We start from the raw sequence: 17,361 nt of genomic DNA, 5'->3' as shown, positions 1-17,361 counted from the left end.
ACTCGTCCTACCTCCCTCATGGAGTATAATTTATGTGGTGATTTAAAAGAGGTGCGGGAATGGTGAGGCCTGCGGCAGGGAGGCAACTGTCACTTCACCCACCCACCCGACCGACCCCGGCCGCCCCATATCCTCAGTGTGTAATGCATTAACATCAAGGGTGAGCCAGCCCGGGACTGTTCGGACCCATTCTGACTTTGTCATAGTAATTTTTCTAATTTATTGGAATGTGGCAGGTTTGTAAACAATGCTATTCTCGGTGGTATGACAAGTTGCTTAGACATTTTTATTTTCACGTTACTTGACCTTTAAGTGTTGGTCAACATTATCATCTATTTATTTATTTACTTATTTATTTCACAATGCATTGTATATTGATCTCATATTCTGTTGAGGATACATTCCACACCCACCGGCAATAGTTTCATCTATTCCTGGTAGCTCTTTTCAGAGTAATTACGTGCCTTGTAACAACTCATGATAAAAGGATGGCTTACAAAAATGTGATGAATGATAAACCACTTAATATCATAGGAGTTTTTTTCTGGGGAAACAGTATCAGCGTTGACATGACAGAATATTACTAGTATTTCATTATATTCAATATATTGTTTTAGCTTGGCCCTTTTATTAGTGTCCTCAGGTCTCTAATTTAAGATGTGACATGACAAAACCAAAACACTAACTACATTTAACTATATATATATATATATATATATTAGTTTTTAAAAGTGTTGTGGCTGATGTTGAGTGCTAGCCTTCATCTGCTGCTGATTCATACTGATCAACACATACTCTTAGCAGCCACATTGCAGGCATCGTGTGTGTGTGTGTTGCAAAGTCACTGCATGCACCACTTAATTGGAACGCATATGCAGCCTTACTGTAATCTGGAGATCACTTGGCTCCAGTGCAATGAGTATGAAATAATTCCTCAAAGTATAAGACTGAAGCTTCGTTCTTCCGGTGCTACTTTCTATCCCACTGAATATAAAGTTGTTTCATTGTGATGCATCAATTATCTGGCATGCAAAAGAAATTAACATTGTCAAATTAAATACCCACACACACATATAAATGGAAATTTACAGCGCACATAAGGACATGTGTAAATCAGTGAGGCGTTCAGGTTTAATGTAGTTACTTGCCAGTGTAAAACCTGATTTAATTATATGGAAAGTTCAGCGGCTAATGATGCAGCTCTGCTAATTATTTTCCAAATTAATTATTCCACTGCAGAATGAATTGATGCCGCCACCTCTCCTACCATTATGACTTCTAAAGGAGCGCTGATTGAACTCGGAGTGAATTGACCCCTCAACCTTGCCAACAATGCGTGATTATCGCAGGTGGATCGGTTGAATTGTGGCAAATGATGAGTACTTCCCTTGTGGCTTTACATCGCCGATGACAAAGCATCACTACGACATTGACTTGCTTCTGAATCGAATGAAAGAAATAGTTTAGTTCAAGATCCAAAATGCCAAATTAGATAAAACAGTTTAAATATGTAATTTTAAAAACATACAACTAGAAGTGTTTAAAAAGGAAAATCAAATTTACATGAGATATACATAGTAATCGCTTTAAGTTATTTTATAATTTAAAGATTATTTGCAACATTCATCAGCAATGTTCCCCATTTGTTGGTTCCATAACAGAAATAACAACCTCAGTGTATTTTATTCTTAATTACTTCTTTTGCTCTCTCTCTCTATTTAGAAAATAAGATCCATTATTATATTGCGAGTGGCTACCTGACAAAACAATTCGAAACAAAAATTAACACGTTTCCAGTTTACCCCCCCCCCCCCCCCCCTTAAATTGGGATTTTAAGAGATTTTTTTCAAATACAATGTTTCAGTCAGAGATTCACATTGAAAGTACCTTTTAACCCTTCAAACTTACTTGGTATGATTCGCAGTGCTTGACGGTGTCTACACAAAACACCAGATGGTGCATTTATCTATATCAGATACTGCATGTAGCAGAAGGGCTACACTGTTCTAAGATTCAGTGTCTAGATGTTAGACTTTTCTACATTTTCCCAGGCTTCTATTAAAAAAAACAAAACAACTAAATCTAAATTCTAAATCTAAAATCTAAATTTAACAGTCTAAATTTTATAAGTGGGATTGGTTGTTTGCTTGCGTGATTGATTGAATCTTTTTGAAGATGTATTGATCAGCTCGGATCAACTCCAGCTCACCCATAACTGTTTCACCGACAAACAGCATAGAAAAAAAAAGAATGGATAGATGGAATTTTTTGTTATCTGATGGCTCGTGCATATTCCAAGATGACAACATTTGGACTTGTGAAAAATTAATAGCTTATCAATTGATATTATATCAAATGAAGAGAGAAAACTACTTTTTAACTAAAGACTCAATTCCACTTCAACACCAATGTTATTCCATGACATGAACTTCTAGGTCTAGCACCGTCAACCCTCTGGCTGAAACACCATAGTGGAATTCCCTATAAATGAATATAAAGGGAAAGTTCAGAATTTTTGACATAAGGCTCAATCTTCGAGTTAGCGGGTGTTCAATTAGTCAGTGGAGTTGATTTCAACAAATTTCTTGGAGTTTGTCAGTTAAATTAAGTAAACCCAGCTAACTCAAAGATTAAGCCTAATTTAAAAAATTCAGAACTTCCCCTTTAAAATAAATACCTAGCCGTAAAAAAGTATGTCTGTAAAAGTTGTAAAGCAATACAACAAACAACAGAAAGGAAACAAGAATCCTAAAAAGAATTTCATAATGGGTCAAAATTATTGTTTGAACAGATCATGTGACCAGCATCTGAGAGACAGTCCTTTGCTTTGCTTAGCCAAAACTACACCTGAGGAGGCAAGATTGATATTTTGAATTTCTTTAAACCTAACCTTTGAAAAGGTTCAACAACTGTGCTTGAACCAAGGATTGAACATGAACAGTGTCAAGATGTGCATATATACGTTTATATATACAGTAAGGAAAATAAGTATTTGAACACCCTGCGATTTTGCAAGTTCTCCAACTTAGAAATGATGTGTGTGTGAGAAAATCCAATTAAAAAAAAAAAAAAAAATCCAGAAATCACAGTGTAAGAGTGTGTGTGAGACAATCTATGAAAAATACATAAATCAAAGTGTATGAGTTTTTCACAATTTATTTGTATTAGACTGCTGCAAATAAGTATTTGAACATCTGTCTATTCGCTAGAGGTGTGAGCTTCAAAGACCTGTCAGTCGCCTTTAAAAAGTCCCACCTCCACTTATTCTCCTAAATACCGGTAGGTGGAGTGGAGGTGGACTTTTTGAGTCTGACTTTTTGACCTGTTCGAGACGGTTACTGGCAAATAAACACCTGTCCACACCCCAGAGAGCTGTCCAAACACACCAGGGACAGAATTTTAGACACCTATAAGGCTGGAAAGAGTTACGGGACAATTGCCAAGCAGCTTGGTGATATAAGATATACAGTTGGAGCAATTATTGGAAAATGGAAGAAGCTAAACATGACTGTCAATGTCCCTCGGACTGGGGCTCCATGCAAGGTCTACCTCGTAGGGTCGCAATGATCCTAAGAATGATGAGGAATTAGCCAAGAACTACACAGGAGGAGCTGGTCTATAACCTGAAAGGAGCTGGGTCCACCATTTTCATTTATACTGTTGGTAATACACTAAGATGACATGGCTTAAACTCAGGCATGACACGGAAGGTTCTCTTGCTTAAACCAGCACATGTCCAGGCCTGTTTCAAGTTTGTCAATTACCATTTAGATGATCCAGAGAAAGTCATGGAAGAAAGTCATGTGGTCATATCAGATCAAAATTGAACTATTTGGTCTTAATTCCACTGATAGTGTTTGGAGGAAGAATAATAATGAGTACCATGCCAAGAACACCATCCCGACTGTGAAGCATGGGGGTGGTAGCATCGTGCTTTGGGGGTGTTTTTCTGCACATGGGACTGGACGACTGCACTGTATTAAGGAGAGCATGACAAGGGCCATGTATTGTGAGATTTTGGGGAAAAACCTCCTTCCCTCAGTTAGAGAATTGAAAATTGGCCGTGACTGGGTCTTCTAACATGACAATATTCCGAAGCAGACAGCCAGAATAACCAAGGAGTGGCTTCGTAAAAAGTATATCAAGGTTCTGGAGGGACCTAGCCAGTCTCCATACTTAAACCCAATAGAAAATCTTTGTTGGAAGCTCAAACTCTATGTTTCTCAGTGACAGTCCAGAAACATGATTGATCTAGAAAAGGTCTGTGTGGAGCAGAGGTGCAAAATCCCTGCTGCAGTCCGTGCAAACATGGTGAAAAGTTAAAGGAAACCTTTGACCTCTGTAATTGTAATCTAAGGCTGCTCTACCAAATATTGACATTGATTTTCTCAGGTGTTCAAATACTTATTTCCAGCAGTATAATACAAACAAATTGTTAAAAAAAAATCACACACTGTGATTTCTGGATTTTTTTTTTATTTTTATGATTGTCTCTCACAGTGGACATGTACCTACCATGAAAATTTCAAACCCGCCCATCATTTCCAAGTGGGAGAACTTGTAAAATCATAGGCTATTCAAATACTTATTATACTCATATAAATATTTTGTAAGTTTATTTTATTGCTGACACTGCATTTCGGGGTCATCAACATGTTTTGAACCCAACACACACACAGACACACTTCAGAGGTAAGCAGCGCTTCATTGAGTTTTTGTGGATGCACACCTTAGCATGACTACACTTTGTCCCCAGTCTCCTTTTAAGTCTCCGTTTATGTGGATCATTCCTATAATTTTCAAGATGTGAAAGTGAAAGCACCTAAATGCAGGCTTTTTTTATACACTGCTATAATCTTTTGCATGACCATAGAGTTTAGAAGTGTTGAGCTGCTAGACTGAGAAGAGTGTTGTGCTCCATTAAAGGGTCATGGCATACATGAGAGTATTTATTAGATCCCCAAGCCTACAGAGACAGCCTCTCAATGCAGACTAGAGGTGCCTGTTTGCAGCCATGTCTCCCCCTGCTCATCTGCGGCCCGTGTTAATATGATTAGACTGGATTATGGTAATGTGCGCAGGGATCTGGTGGGTGCGGGGCCATGCTACGCCGCTCTTGTTTCGGGGAATAGCTAATTGGTTGGGCCGCTTTGATGTTGTGGTGACGAGAGACGGGGGTTGGTGGGAAAAAAGGCTGGCAGAGGCGCCTTACGAGTCAAGCTGGTTTTATTTTTGGACTAGCCTAGATGTGCGTTGGCGAGAGGTGGAAAGGAGGGAAACCTGATGAAATCATTACAGCTGAGCTCCAAAAATGTTTTATCTTGGCTTTGTACACTTGATGTTCCATATTTTCTGTTGTTGGTGAATGTAATGATATGAAATATAACATCACAAGCACCAATGGGTTATGGAGAGAGACTGCCATTAGCTGAGTGTTGAAATGTCATGTTTGGGGTTTTACACATAACTTTCTGGAATAATATGAATCAAATGTTCAAGGTATTAATGTTGCAAAAGTTTCGCTTTTTTGTAGGGTCACCAGAGAAGTATACCGTTTATATAAGTTATCCTTAACGAACTTAATGTGGCAAAGAGAAGGTCATAAGTTAAAAAACTTAATTCAATATTGCACAATAGTGAGCGTATTCATGTTCTCTCGGTGCTTGCGCCTTTTCTGCGAATACTCGGCTTCCGCCCACATTCTGAGACATGCATGGTAGATGTTTATTTGTACTGTATATAATGCTTATAAGGCGATCAGTCCAGGAAATGAATGAGGACAAGCAGTAAAGAAAATGAATATATTTGACCTTGCAGATGCTAGCACAAATAACATTATGCACTTGACAGATACTTTGGTTGTGAGAGTCTTAATTAGAATTTGCTTTCATTTTACTGTAAGCAACCACAGTCAACATAGAAAATGAGAATGTTCTCAATTGCCTTACCTGGATAAATAAAGGTTAAATACCCCAGACATGTTCTTGGACATTTAAAGGCTTTATGGTGGCAAATTAATTCCCGTAAAGTTGAATTCATGCACTATTACACTGCAGATTGGAAAGAAAGAAAGACAAGTAAAATCTTTTAAATAAACCAATTTGCTAATCTAATTTATAAATGATTGTGAATCATTCAACTTTTCTAATAAAATCTACACTCACAACAAGTCTGAAAGTTGACATTCAGTAAAACTTTTTACTTTGCAGGTCGGTGTCTAAGTAGAGCCTTCACAACACGATGTGAGTGGCATTTAGAAATGTATCTTCTTTGGGAACTGAACATTACTGCACGTCAAAAGGGACACTTTAAAAAAAGGTTTGGTAACTTTAAATGCCGACACGCTTGCGTAAGTAAAAATCTGCAATTTTATTTGCATATAAAGGCAGCTAAATATATCACAATGAACTGAAAAGAGAGGACTAACATTTCCATACAATCAGAGAAAGCCAGAGAGATAGACAGAGCGAGCATGAAAAGAGCATTTACAGCAGCAAAGTTGAAACTACTATTGGCAACAATTTTTTTGTGCTAGCAAGATTGCATTTACACAGTGCAAAATTAGAAAAACAAAGCAATAAAACACAAAATAACTATCAGATTGACACTTGAAAGGACAATTTAAGCATGTTTAGGCAGGAGCGTTGCTGGGAAAAGCAGCACCTGATGGATTGTGATTCTGAAACTTTTCATTTCCTCTCATCCCAAATGAAGATGCAAAAACAACTTTAAATTTTTGGAGACCATCAAAAAAAAGGTGAAAGTAATTTTCCCCCTCCTTCAAACACAACTTTAATACAGACGTCTTACAACATGAATATATAATATACATATTTTTATACATAAACCTTCCAAATTAGATCAGGAGTCATTGAAGGGGATGGACTATAATGTAAACGTTTAAGCTGTGATTCAATAGCTTTCGGTCCCTGCGTCATTTCGTTGTTGTCTAGCGGGGAAATTGGACAATAAATAAGGACTTTTTTTTTCTCTCTGACCTCGTAGACCGAGAGAAAGAGTGGAGCTCTAGCTGAGAACATTAAAGCTAGTTTAAGGCAGCGGCCCTGTCAGCAGAAAGCACAACGGACGAGAAAAGAAAAGAAAAAAAAAAAAAAACTAACAAAAATATAAACTAAACCCAAAAAAGATGATATAACCACAAAACATAGATGGCATCCATTGTCTGGTCAACGTAAATCGAACAAAGAAATTGTACAAATTCACAAAGCTTCGTTTATCTTACAGATCTGACTAATATTTATCAAGAGCAAGATTGTTTAATCACAACCCCCCCCCCCCCTCCCTCCCTCACCATGGCAAAAGGAGAATACTGGTGTTCCCCTCCCAAAAATAATTCAATTCCTGCATTTCATGGCAACGGCTTTTTCTTCCTGTGATGAAAAGCAACAATGTGCAACCGTGAGATGAAAAGTGAAGTTTGTAAGATGACATAGTGCGAAAAAGTTGGCTCATAATCAACAAAAAACATCAATTGAAAAGAAAGCCTTTTTGTGAAATCTGCCAAACATTGATTGTGTTTAGCAAACAGAATCACAGAAGACCAACATAAAGAAAAAAAAAAAAGAACACTAATATTCTCCTTTTATATCTCCATCACCCATTCTATCCCAACACGTCTCCAAATATTTTCAACATCTTGGAGAGGACCAACAGTTTGCAAAGACACATTCTTTTTTCTTTTTTTTTTCTATTGACATATTTTTAGAAAAAAAAAAATCTTATTTCCAAATACAGCCCACCCCCCTTTCTTCTGGTCTCAGGAGCTGGAAGGGTTAGGCAGGTCAAAGACGATGGGTGGGTTGGTCGGCTGAAAGCTGACGGTGCAGGTTGACGCGTTGATGAACGTTGTGTAACCATCTGTCATGATGCCATAGCCTGCAACAGATATCGCAACAACGTCATATAACTTCAGGTAAGCAGTGAAACCACTGAGATGGACAGTATGATGTGTTAACATTCTGCTATTAGGAAAAAATGTCTTAATAATTTTGGGTTGGAGTCAGAGTTGTTTTTATCAACGATGACGATAACGAAAATATTTTGTCAACGAACAATTTTTTCATGACGGTGACGCGCTGAAAACGTGTCTTGGGCGACTAAAACATAACAAGATGGATGCCAGTTGTCGTCTGACGACACGAGAACGAAATGAAAATTCGCCATAGATTCCGTCACAAATTTACAATGTGTGATTTTTTTCATATTGTACGTGTAGTTGGAACACATTTAGCACTGTTTGGTTGTGTTACTCAAGTGACATGATGATCCCCCCCCCCAACACACACGCTTACTCACCGGTGAGTAGGGGTATGACAAAATATTGAAATGCTGATATATCGTGATACTTTTTATCCCAAAAGGTTATCGATACGCTCCTGCCAAGAATCGAGATATCGTTTAAAAAGGTGTCACTATTTAAAAAAAAAAAAAAAAAAGTGTCTCAGTTAACTTTTATAAAGCTGCATTGATGGTGCTCAACGCCCAATCGTTTTGACTGGGAACGTTTGTTCATTCGAAACCAGAGCATTTACAGTTATCCTGTCCGATTTTCAGGGCATTTACAGGTCACTTGCTGTTCATTTTAGGGCATTTACAGGTCATTTCCTGTTGAGTTTCAGTTACTGCCTGTTGATTCGGGTGATTCCCAAGTCACTTCCTGTTCTGTAACTCAAAATAAACAGGAAGTGACCCATAAAATACTCCAAAATCAACAGAAAGTAACTAAAAATCAACAGGTAAATAACCTTAAATGGCCCAAAATTACCTCATTGCCTGGCATTGGCTGTCACTGACGGCCATAGACGTTCAATCCGTTCGTTCATTCGCTGCCACCCTCCCACTTCAAATGGATTGGACGTCTACAAGTGATAAACTCACTCCAAATCACAGCAGAAGCTTGTTTTTCTGTTCATTAGTTGTTTGTAGAATATCCTAGAATGATTTCTTGACCAATGTATCGATAACCGTTGTATCGCCATATCGTCAGCTCATCGTTATCGTGAGCTTTGTATCGCAAATCGTATCATATTGTGAGGTACCAAGAGGTTCCCACTCCTACCGGTGAGTAAGCCTGTGCCCATCCCAGGCTCATTTTGTGAAATATATGTGTGAGGTGCTGCTTGGTAAGTTTTGCTTTCTTATCTTGGCTAGATTTGCCATGTTGCCTTAGCCTTTAAAGTAAGCTTGAGAACGATAAACCGATACGACCGGATATCCGGTTTTCCAGGTGAGAGATACAGATGTATCGATAGTAAAGTTACCATTCGACAGTAATTAGCCATTAAATATTCAGTGAACCGATAACAGAGATAGAATTCGGCTATCGCGAGCACAAGAATCGGCTTCTAATGACTAGTTCAATGCATTGCTTAATATGATAATTTAGCTTTTACTTCACATGCTGCGCTTGTGTCTTTCAGTGAATGGCACAAGTGCGCAACATTCTTCACACAGCGCACACTTAGATCGAGACCGCACGCATGATATAATATGGACAAGCACTACTCACAGTCATGGTTGCCAGAACTTCCCGTGCATTTCGGCAGAACCGCTACTAGTCGCCGTCATTACCCGATCGTCACGGAAGTGTCATAACAGCGCGAGAGCTAACGAAACCACTGTAACGCACGCTCCGTTGCAATTTCTTCACAGCCCAAAACGAAACTAGTAGTGGCAACGAAGCAACATGCTAAAACAATGGACAGTCTAAACACCGACGGCAGCGACGTGCTGTGATTTATTTTCAATGCACCCAGGAAAACAAAAGTCGGACTTTGAAGTGATGAAGGCAGCCAGATCTGTTCGCATGGGACAGAGCTTGTGTGAAGTGGTACAGAAATCGTGAGTTTTAACCCTGAAAAATAACCCACTACAATGCTGGAAAGGGTAGCATATTGCTTCCACGAAACGCAGTCTGCTTAAACATGAACATGTGGATTAGTTGATCTTCCTCAAGAAAAATCTGTCCTTCAAAAAAGATATGGTCAGTGATGAGCAATAAAAAATGAGGAAGCACAGGCATAAGTGAATGACTTTGCTGTGTATTAGGTTCAGGTAATGATTATTGACCTGTCTAAAATGCCATGTTTTTATTCCTCCACTTATACTAGTCGTAAAGCATAATTTATTATTTATTTATGTTAACACTAGCAGGTTTAATTTTTTTTCATGAGCTGCTGCATATAATTAATATTTTTTGTGTGTAAGATATTTACAGTGAAAGTTTGCACTTAAATTACTTACCTCTTGTGTTAAAAACACCAGGAAATACAGTAATTGAATTACTGCACTTTATTGTTATCTGTGACTGGAGTTTCATTGTATTATCAATCCCATCCAACAAAATGACAGTCATATAGTAAGCCTTATTTTTTTTTCTCATAAAAAGATCAAACAGAATATTGGTATGAAATTTTGTTAATTTTGCTATTAAAAAATGTGGTCTTTTTTATATTTTTAAAATACTGTACGAGCACACACAACAAATGTTTACTATCGTATCGTTTTCACTCTGTATCGAACCGTATCGTTCTTAAACTGTATCGAATCTTATCGAATCGCTCGGCCTTAAAAATATATCGTTTTTTAATCGAATCGTAACCTGTGTATCTAGATACATATCGAATCGGCTTCATGCCAGAGATTCCCAACCCTACTTTAAAGGTCTGTGCTGAATGATCATCACACACTAAACTAACGTGTAGTGTTAGCATAGCGTTCGCGTTAGCTTCAGCGCAGTGACTCGGTGTCTTCTTAAACTCTTGGAAAACATTTTACATACAGTTTGTGGCGTCCAGGTGAGTTTGATTATTTGCAAAAATGTAATGTTCTCCTACTGAGTGTGTTTCATCATCATGAAAATGGCTGTCATTGTAGACTCTACAGTTATGTGCTCGTCTGTCATGTTCATTCGAAATTGTTGGAAAGCTTTTATTTATCTATTTATTCATGGCCTAAAACGTTTGAAGTTTATTGACAAAAACATTTTGAGAATTGTCGACTCAAACCAGACGAAACTTGAGTTTTTGTTGACTAAAACTAGATGAGGACGAACACATTTTGAAGTGACTAAAATATGACACAGACTAGTAAGCATTTTTATCCAAACGACAGACTAAGATGAAAATTAAAATGGCTGGCAAAAACAACAGTGGATGGAGTCAAGCAGTTAATCCAGCTACAGTGGGGCAAATAAGTATTTAGTCAACCACCAACTGTGCAAGTTCTCCGACTTGAAAAAATGGAGAGGCCTGTAATTGTCAACATGGGTAAACCTCAACCATGAGGGACAGAATGTGAAAGACAAAAAAAAAAAACAGAAAATCACATTGTTTGATTTTTAAAGAATTTATTTCCAAATTAGAGTGGGAAATAAGTATTTGGTCACCTACAAACAAGCAAGATTTCGGCCTGTCAAAGAGGTCTAACTTCTTCTAACAAGGTCTAAAGAGGTGTAACGAGGCTCCACTCGTTACTTGTATTAATGGCACCTGTTTCAACTCATTATCGGTATAAAAGACACCTGTCCACAAGCTCAGTCAGTCACACTCCAAATTCCACTATGGCCAAGAGCAAAGAGCTGTCGAAGGACACTAGAGACAAAATTGTAGACCTGCAACAGGCTGGGAAGACTGAATCTGCAATAGGTAAAACGCTTGGTGTAAAGAAATCAACTGTGGGACCAATTATTAGAAAATGAAAGACATACAAGACCACTGATAATCTCCCTCAATCTGGGGCTCCATGCAAGATCTCACCCCGTGGTGTCAAAATGATAACAAGAGCGGTGAGCAAAAATCCCAGAACCACACTGGGGGACCTAGTGAATGACCTACAGAAAGATGGGACCCCAGTAACAAAGGCTACTATCAGTAACACAATGCGCCACCAGGGACTCAAATCCTGCACTGCCAGACGTGTCCCCCTGCTGAAGCCAGGACACGTCCAGGCCCGTCTGCGGTTCGCTAGAGAGCATTTGGATGATCCAGAAGAGGACTGGGAGAATGTGTTATGGTCAGATGAAACCAAAATAGAACTTTTTGGTAGAAACACAGGTTCTCGTGTTTGGAGAAGAACGAATACTGAATTGCATCGACGATGATCCCAAACACACAGCCAGGGCAACAAAGGAGTGGCTTCGTAAGAAGCATTTCAAGGTCCTGGAGTGGCCTAGCCAGTCTCCAAATCTCAACCATATAGAAAATCTGTGGAGGGAGTTGAAAGTCCGTGTTGCCCAATGACAGCCCCAAAACATCACTGCTCTACAGGAGATCTGCATAGAGGAATGGGCCAAAATACCAGCAACAGTGTGTGAAAAGCTTGTGAAGAGTTACAGAAAATGTTTGGCAATGAACGGTGAACTTTTGGTATTGACCAAATCCTTATTTTCCCCCACGATTTGCAAATAAATTCTTTAATAATCAAACAATGTGATTTTCGTTTTTTTTCCTCCACATTCTGTCTCTCATGGTTGAGGTTTACCCATGTTGACAATTACAGGCCTTTCTAATATTTTCAAGTGGGAGAACTTGCACAATTAGTGGTTGACTAAATACTTATTTGCCCCGCTGTATATGCTCGTCTGTCATGTTCATTCGAAATTGTTGGAAAGCTTTTATTTATCTATTTATTCATGGACTAAAACGTTTGAAGTTTATTGACAAAAAAATTAGTGAAAGATGACAGTGTACCTTCATGAATGCCACCAAAGGCATGGAGTTTGGGTCGCACCCTCTTCTGGACCGTGTTGAGCAGCTCCACACAGCCGACCCTCTGCAGCTCTTTAGGAACCCAGTCTCGGAAACCTGCACTCACACAATCAGGCACCAAATTAGACTGATTTAAAACAAAAAATGATCAATCATTTAATGCAATATTTTTCATAATACAGTTTGAGTTCTCTGATTTGCAAATTTCCATTATTGCTATTAAAATCGAATCAAATCATATTTTAAATCAAAGGTCCTCAAAGTGCATGACATCAACGCTAAAAATAGTTAATAATAAAAAAAAAAAAAAGATAAATATAAGGAAGGAAAGTATTAAACAATGACAATGAGAAAAAAAAAAAAAAAAAAAAAAAAAAAAAAAACGCATTGCGCTAAAAGTCGAAACAGCAAATAAAACAGATTAAATAAGAAAATATTAAAACCCTTAAGAAATATAAACAGGCTACCCTAGTCTGGAGAAATGACGAGGCTGTAAAAGTGGGTCTTTAACCGCGTTTTAAAAAGGCCTAGATTCGTAATGGTGTGGTTTTCAGGGGACGGGCTATTCCACAACCTGGGGGAAGCAGCTATTGGCGATGGGTCTTGTTGCTTAAAGCAACACTTGATAGCTTTTCAGTTTTGGTCGATTTTAGCGACCCCGGTGGACCGAAGCGGTAGTGTTCTGCTTTAAGGAAGACTGCGTTTCCCATGAGGACCAGCGTTGTGTTTCCCATTAGGAACAGCACACACCCGCACAGTGTCGTAAAATCCTGGTAGCCTCCCTTTTTTTTCCTCCTCAGACTCCTCCTTTTTTGTGTGGCAGGGATCCTGCCATCCTCCTCAAAATTAGTTAGTGCCGGTGAAAGCCATTCAACTGTCATCCAACTTGTTGTCAGTTGACATATTACAAATGTTATGAAAATATTTTATGAAGGTTGAAAAGTTACCTGGTGCTGCTTGAACTGGTGTGAAGGGTGAAGGTGCATTTCAAAGTAAAAAGGTGTGCTGCTCTTAGCAAATAAAAAAAACCCTAATAATTCATATAATTTTAGACCCCCCCCCATGGAATCTCAAGGGTTAGCACTAGGAACTTTTGATTCTTATCAACTGTAACTGTCAGTATTTATTTACTGTCACACACATATGAAGCCATCATTCCCATCACCCAGGAGATCTTTTTTACTCAGAAACATACCTACTGTATGAGCATATTATTAGTATTATTATTACTTTATGTCCACATTCATGATTATTCTGCGATAGATAATGAATTTTTATTGTCATCAAATTAGGCCAACAACAAAGTAATATGGAAGAGAATTTTTTTCATGGACGGAGGCGTGTGTGTTTGTGTGTGTGCACTGACAGACTAATGGTCCGGTTACATTTATGGTTGTAATTTATGGTGACGGGGGTGTTGGTTTACTGATGTACAGCTAACATATAAGTTCCTATTTTTGCATGTTGATGGACTGGTTACATGTAAGCAACTACACCTCCAAGCACCAGAAGCAGAGATGGCCCATAGTACGTGGTACAACATGATTGATAAATATGATAAAAGCCAAATCCAGTCACAGGAAAGAAACACACAGGTAAAGATGGTTTGTTCCGAAATTTTGGAATAAAATGTATTCATGTGCGCCGATTGGACCATCACCATGACTTAAACCACCCCTCTCGTTCGGAATAGAATCTTAATCGCAATGGGCTGGATCGGGGTAGAATATTCCGAATGAGGTATGTACGTGATGCATTATTATTTTCATCAAGCTTTAATCCAAATTATTATTTTCATCAAGCTTTAATCCAAATAAAACTGAACCTAGCCAGTATCTGTAAATGCTTGAACAGTTTTAATGTGAGACATTGGTGTACTCCCGTTGTGGTTGTTTATATTGTGTTGTTTATTCCGAAAATGCAGCTGGACAAAAAGGGTTAGAGGGGACAGAGGAAAGAAAGAACAGAGGGAATAGTGATAAGAAAACATGACTGAATATACATGCTATCTACTGTAAGTAACATTTCTATCTCGATACGTAGGGAGGGGATACCGAAGGATGAGAAGAGGTAAAATAGGTCAGATAGGAGTGTGATGAGTGCGCAAGAATGTTAGTGATATATAGTGGAGATCCCGCTATTAGGAAAAATCACCTGTGAGTATTGAGTCCACATCCTAAACCAAAGATTTAACTGTGAAGTACAGTGGGGAGAACAATTATTTGATACACTGCCAATGGGATTTCCCATTGGCAGTGTATCAAATACTTGTTCTCCCCACTGTAGGTATTCACAAAATAAAAACCCCAATGTCGTTTTTTTTTTTGGGATCAATATTGAAATCTCAATCATGAATCACAATGGTTTATTATGTTAGGGAAACCATTTTTATTCTTACTGCTATACTTTTCAGAAACAAACCAGTTTTCAGGGTAAAATAAACGTTAAAATTAATAGATTTATTTATTTATTTATTTTTTTTACTTTAAAATGACAAACGAAAATGAATATGAATGCAATGATCCCTCAATTATCGCTGTTAAATGGGATTAGAAGTTACTGCGTGAAGTAAAAAAACAGCAAAGTACAAATTAATTTGTTCCAGGATTTTGTTTGTAAGTCGAAATGGTTGTATGTTGAGCAGGATTTTCTCATAAGACTACATTATCATTCCATTAATTCATAGCTACAGCCCGAAAACCTACATTCATTCACTAAATCATAAATAAATACTGCTGGTACGATTGCATATAGCAATTACACAGAGCAAAACAAACTAATAACAAATCAAAATCGGAATAATAATCTAATAATAGTAATAACAATGATAATACCTGTAATAATGTAACAAATCGGGTTCTAATGTGGCGGCTGCGTTTTGCGTGGTGTACCTGAACGCACCGTGTGGTGAGATAGGTGCGGCACAGATTTTACTTTGTCTTTTAATGTTCTGTTGTTGTGAGATTGTAGACATTCTACGGCCGTATTGTCGAGCCAGTTCACCGATGCATCACGGTCATATTTTTCTATCATTTTCATCTTCATTTGGCATCACCTTTTTCCCTTTTTTTCACCACCGGCACGAACATTCTTGAAACCAATGTTGATTTCTTTCACAAGAAAATCAACCGTTCGTCAATCTTATGGGAAAACAAAGAAACTGCGGCGCTGTCAAAATCGTCGTATTTCGAGCATGTCGTCAGATGTAAACACAAATGGCAAGTCAAATTTTAAGTCGGATGTCGAAAAGATCGTGTGTCGAAGCGATCGTATGTCGAGGTACCACTGTAATGTTACTCCCCCCTATTTTAAACATTTTTTTTTAACGTACAGTAGTACCTCTACCTACGAACGTCTCTACAAACGTTATTTTCAGGTTACGACATGTTTTAACGAGAAAATGTTGCTTCTTTTTGAGGAAGAAATTTCAGGTTACGAGAGGCAAAAATACTATACAATACGGTAAAAGATACGTATGTACTTCCTGCTTTTAAATGTCATTTTCAAGATCCTGCTGCTCTATTGGTCATAATCTGTCCCATATTGCTTAGCAATGGAATCCCACTCTCCTTTTGACCTATTGTTGATGACGTTTCAATTTGGGTGTCGTATCGTAGTATGACGACGTGCACAGGCGCGATGGTGTTGCTGATATAGCGGCCTCAAGCCGACATCTGAGCCAAAAGAGCACAAGCCACGAGCACGTGATTTTGTCTCATGAAGAGTTTTTTTAAAACCAACAGATGGTTCATTAAATTAGTAGCACATTAGAGCATAGGTCTCCTCGTGTTTTTGTGTCAGGAAGTGTGATATAGGCACCCTCGATCTCGTGAAAGAAGACATTACCTCACTCGAAAGGTAAGATATACATTTATTTATTTTTTTCCCCATTTGTTCTATTATCTACTTCATTACAGGTATTAACGGTTAGGTATATGGAATGATTCAAATGTGTTTGGCTGTTGTTTGATCCCGGTTATATCCTAATTATAAAATTTAATGTGGCGTGTCAGTAGTGGTTGGAACGGAGTACGGCATTTACATGTAAAACGCGTATCTATTTACAAAATCTTTGGGTTACTAGACTACTTCCAGAACGAATTAATGTCGTAAGTAGAGGTATCACAGTATATATAATGTTCAATAAGTGTATATAAAACCCTATAAATGCATATTTTATCATTCCAACATTAAAGGATCGTTTGAAGCATGTAAATAAAATATTAATAATATGAATAACCTACGAAAATAATGTATAAATGATACATACTGTACATTCATTCTTTCACTCTCTTTTATAGGCTAGGTTCAGACGGCATGTCTTAAAGCAGTGTTTTTAAACCGGTGTGCCGCTGCACACTAGTGTGCCGTGAATTTTCCAATATTGCATTTTTTTTTTTTTTTTTTACGTTGTCGGGTGGAATTGCAGTAGGATGGAAGGAGTAGGTGGAAGGTTTCGGTTTCGTTAGTGTACAGATGAGCGAGATATTGCTCGAGTCGCGTTCCAGAACTGCTCGGATTTCTAGCCATCAGCCACCTTGCTGTCTGCGACAATGTGGACCCCAGCGCGTCTACTGTACATCATTTGATCAGACTCGTCAAGTGTCGATATACACGAAAGCGTCCTTTCAGT

General features: G+C 38.2%; 1 protein-coding gene across 2 annotated transcripts in view; it reads right to left on the bottom strand.

Moving 5' to 3' along the window:
• Positions 1 to 5,797: 5,797 nt before the first annotated feature.
• Positions 5,798 to 17,361, bottom strand: part of mpped2a (metallophosphoesterase domain containing 2a) — a 98,235-nt gene continuing 86,671 nt past the window's right edge. For both annotated transcript variants that reach the window (XM_057835307.1, XM_057835312.1), the window contains exons 6-7: positions 12,711 to 12,824; positions 5,798 to 7,896 (exon numbers count right to left, since the gene is read on the bottom strand). In XM_057835307.1, coding sequence (XP_057691290.1) covers positions 7,778 to 7,896; positions 12,711 to 12,824 — 233 coding nt within the window. In that variant the 3' untranslated portion in view covers positions 5,798 to 7,777. The remainder of the gene's footprint in view (positions 7,897 to 12,710; positions 12,825 to 17,361) is intronic.

The sequence above is a fragment of the Corythoichthys intestinalis genome, chromosome 1 (assembly GCF_030265065.1).
Source record: "Corythoichthys intestinalis isolate RoL2023-P3 chromosome 1, ASM3026506v1, whole genome shotgun sequence".
In the NCBI taxonomy this organism is placed as follows: domain Eukaryota; kingdom Metazoa; phylum Chordata; class Actinopteri; order Syngnathiformes; family Syngnathidae; genus Corythoichthys; species Corythoichthys intestinalis.
Note: the sequence above shows the minus strand (reverse complement) of the source record. Positions and strands in the feature narration are given on the sequence as shown.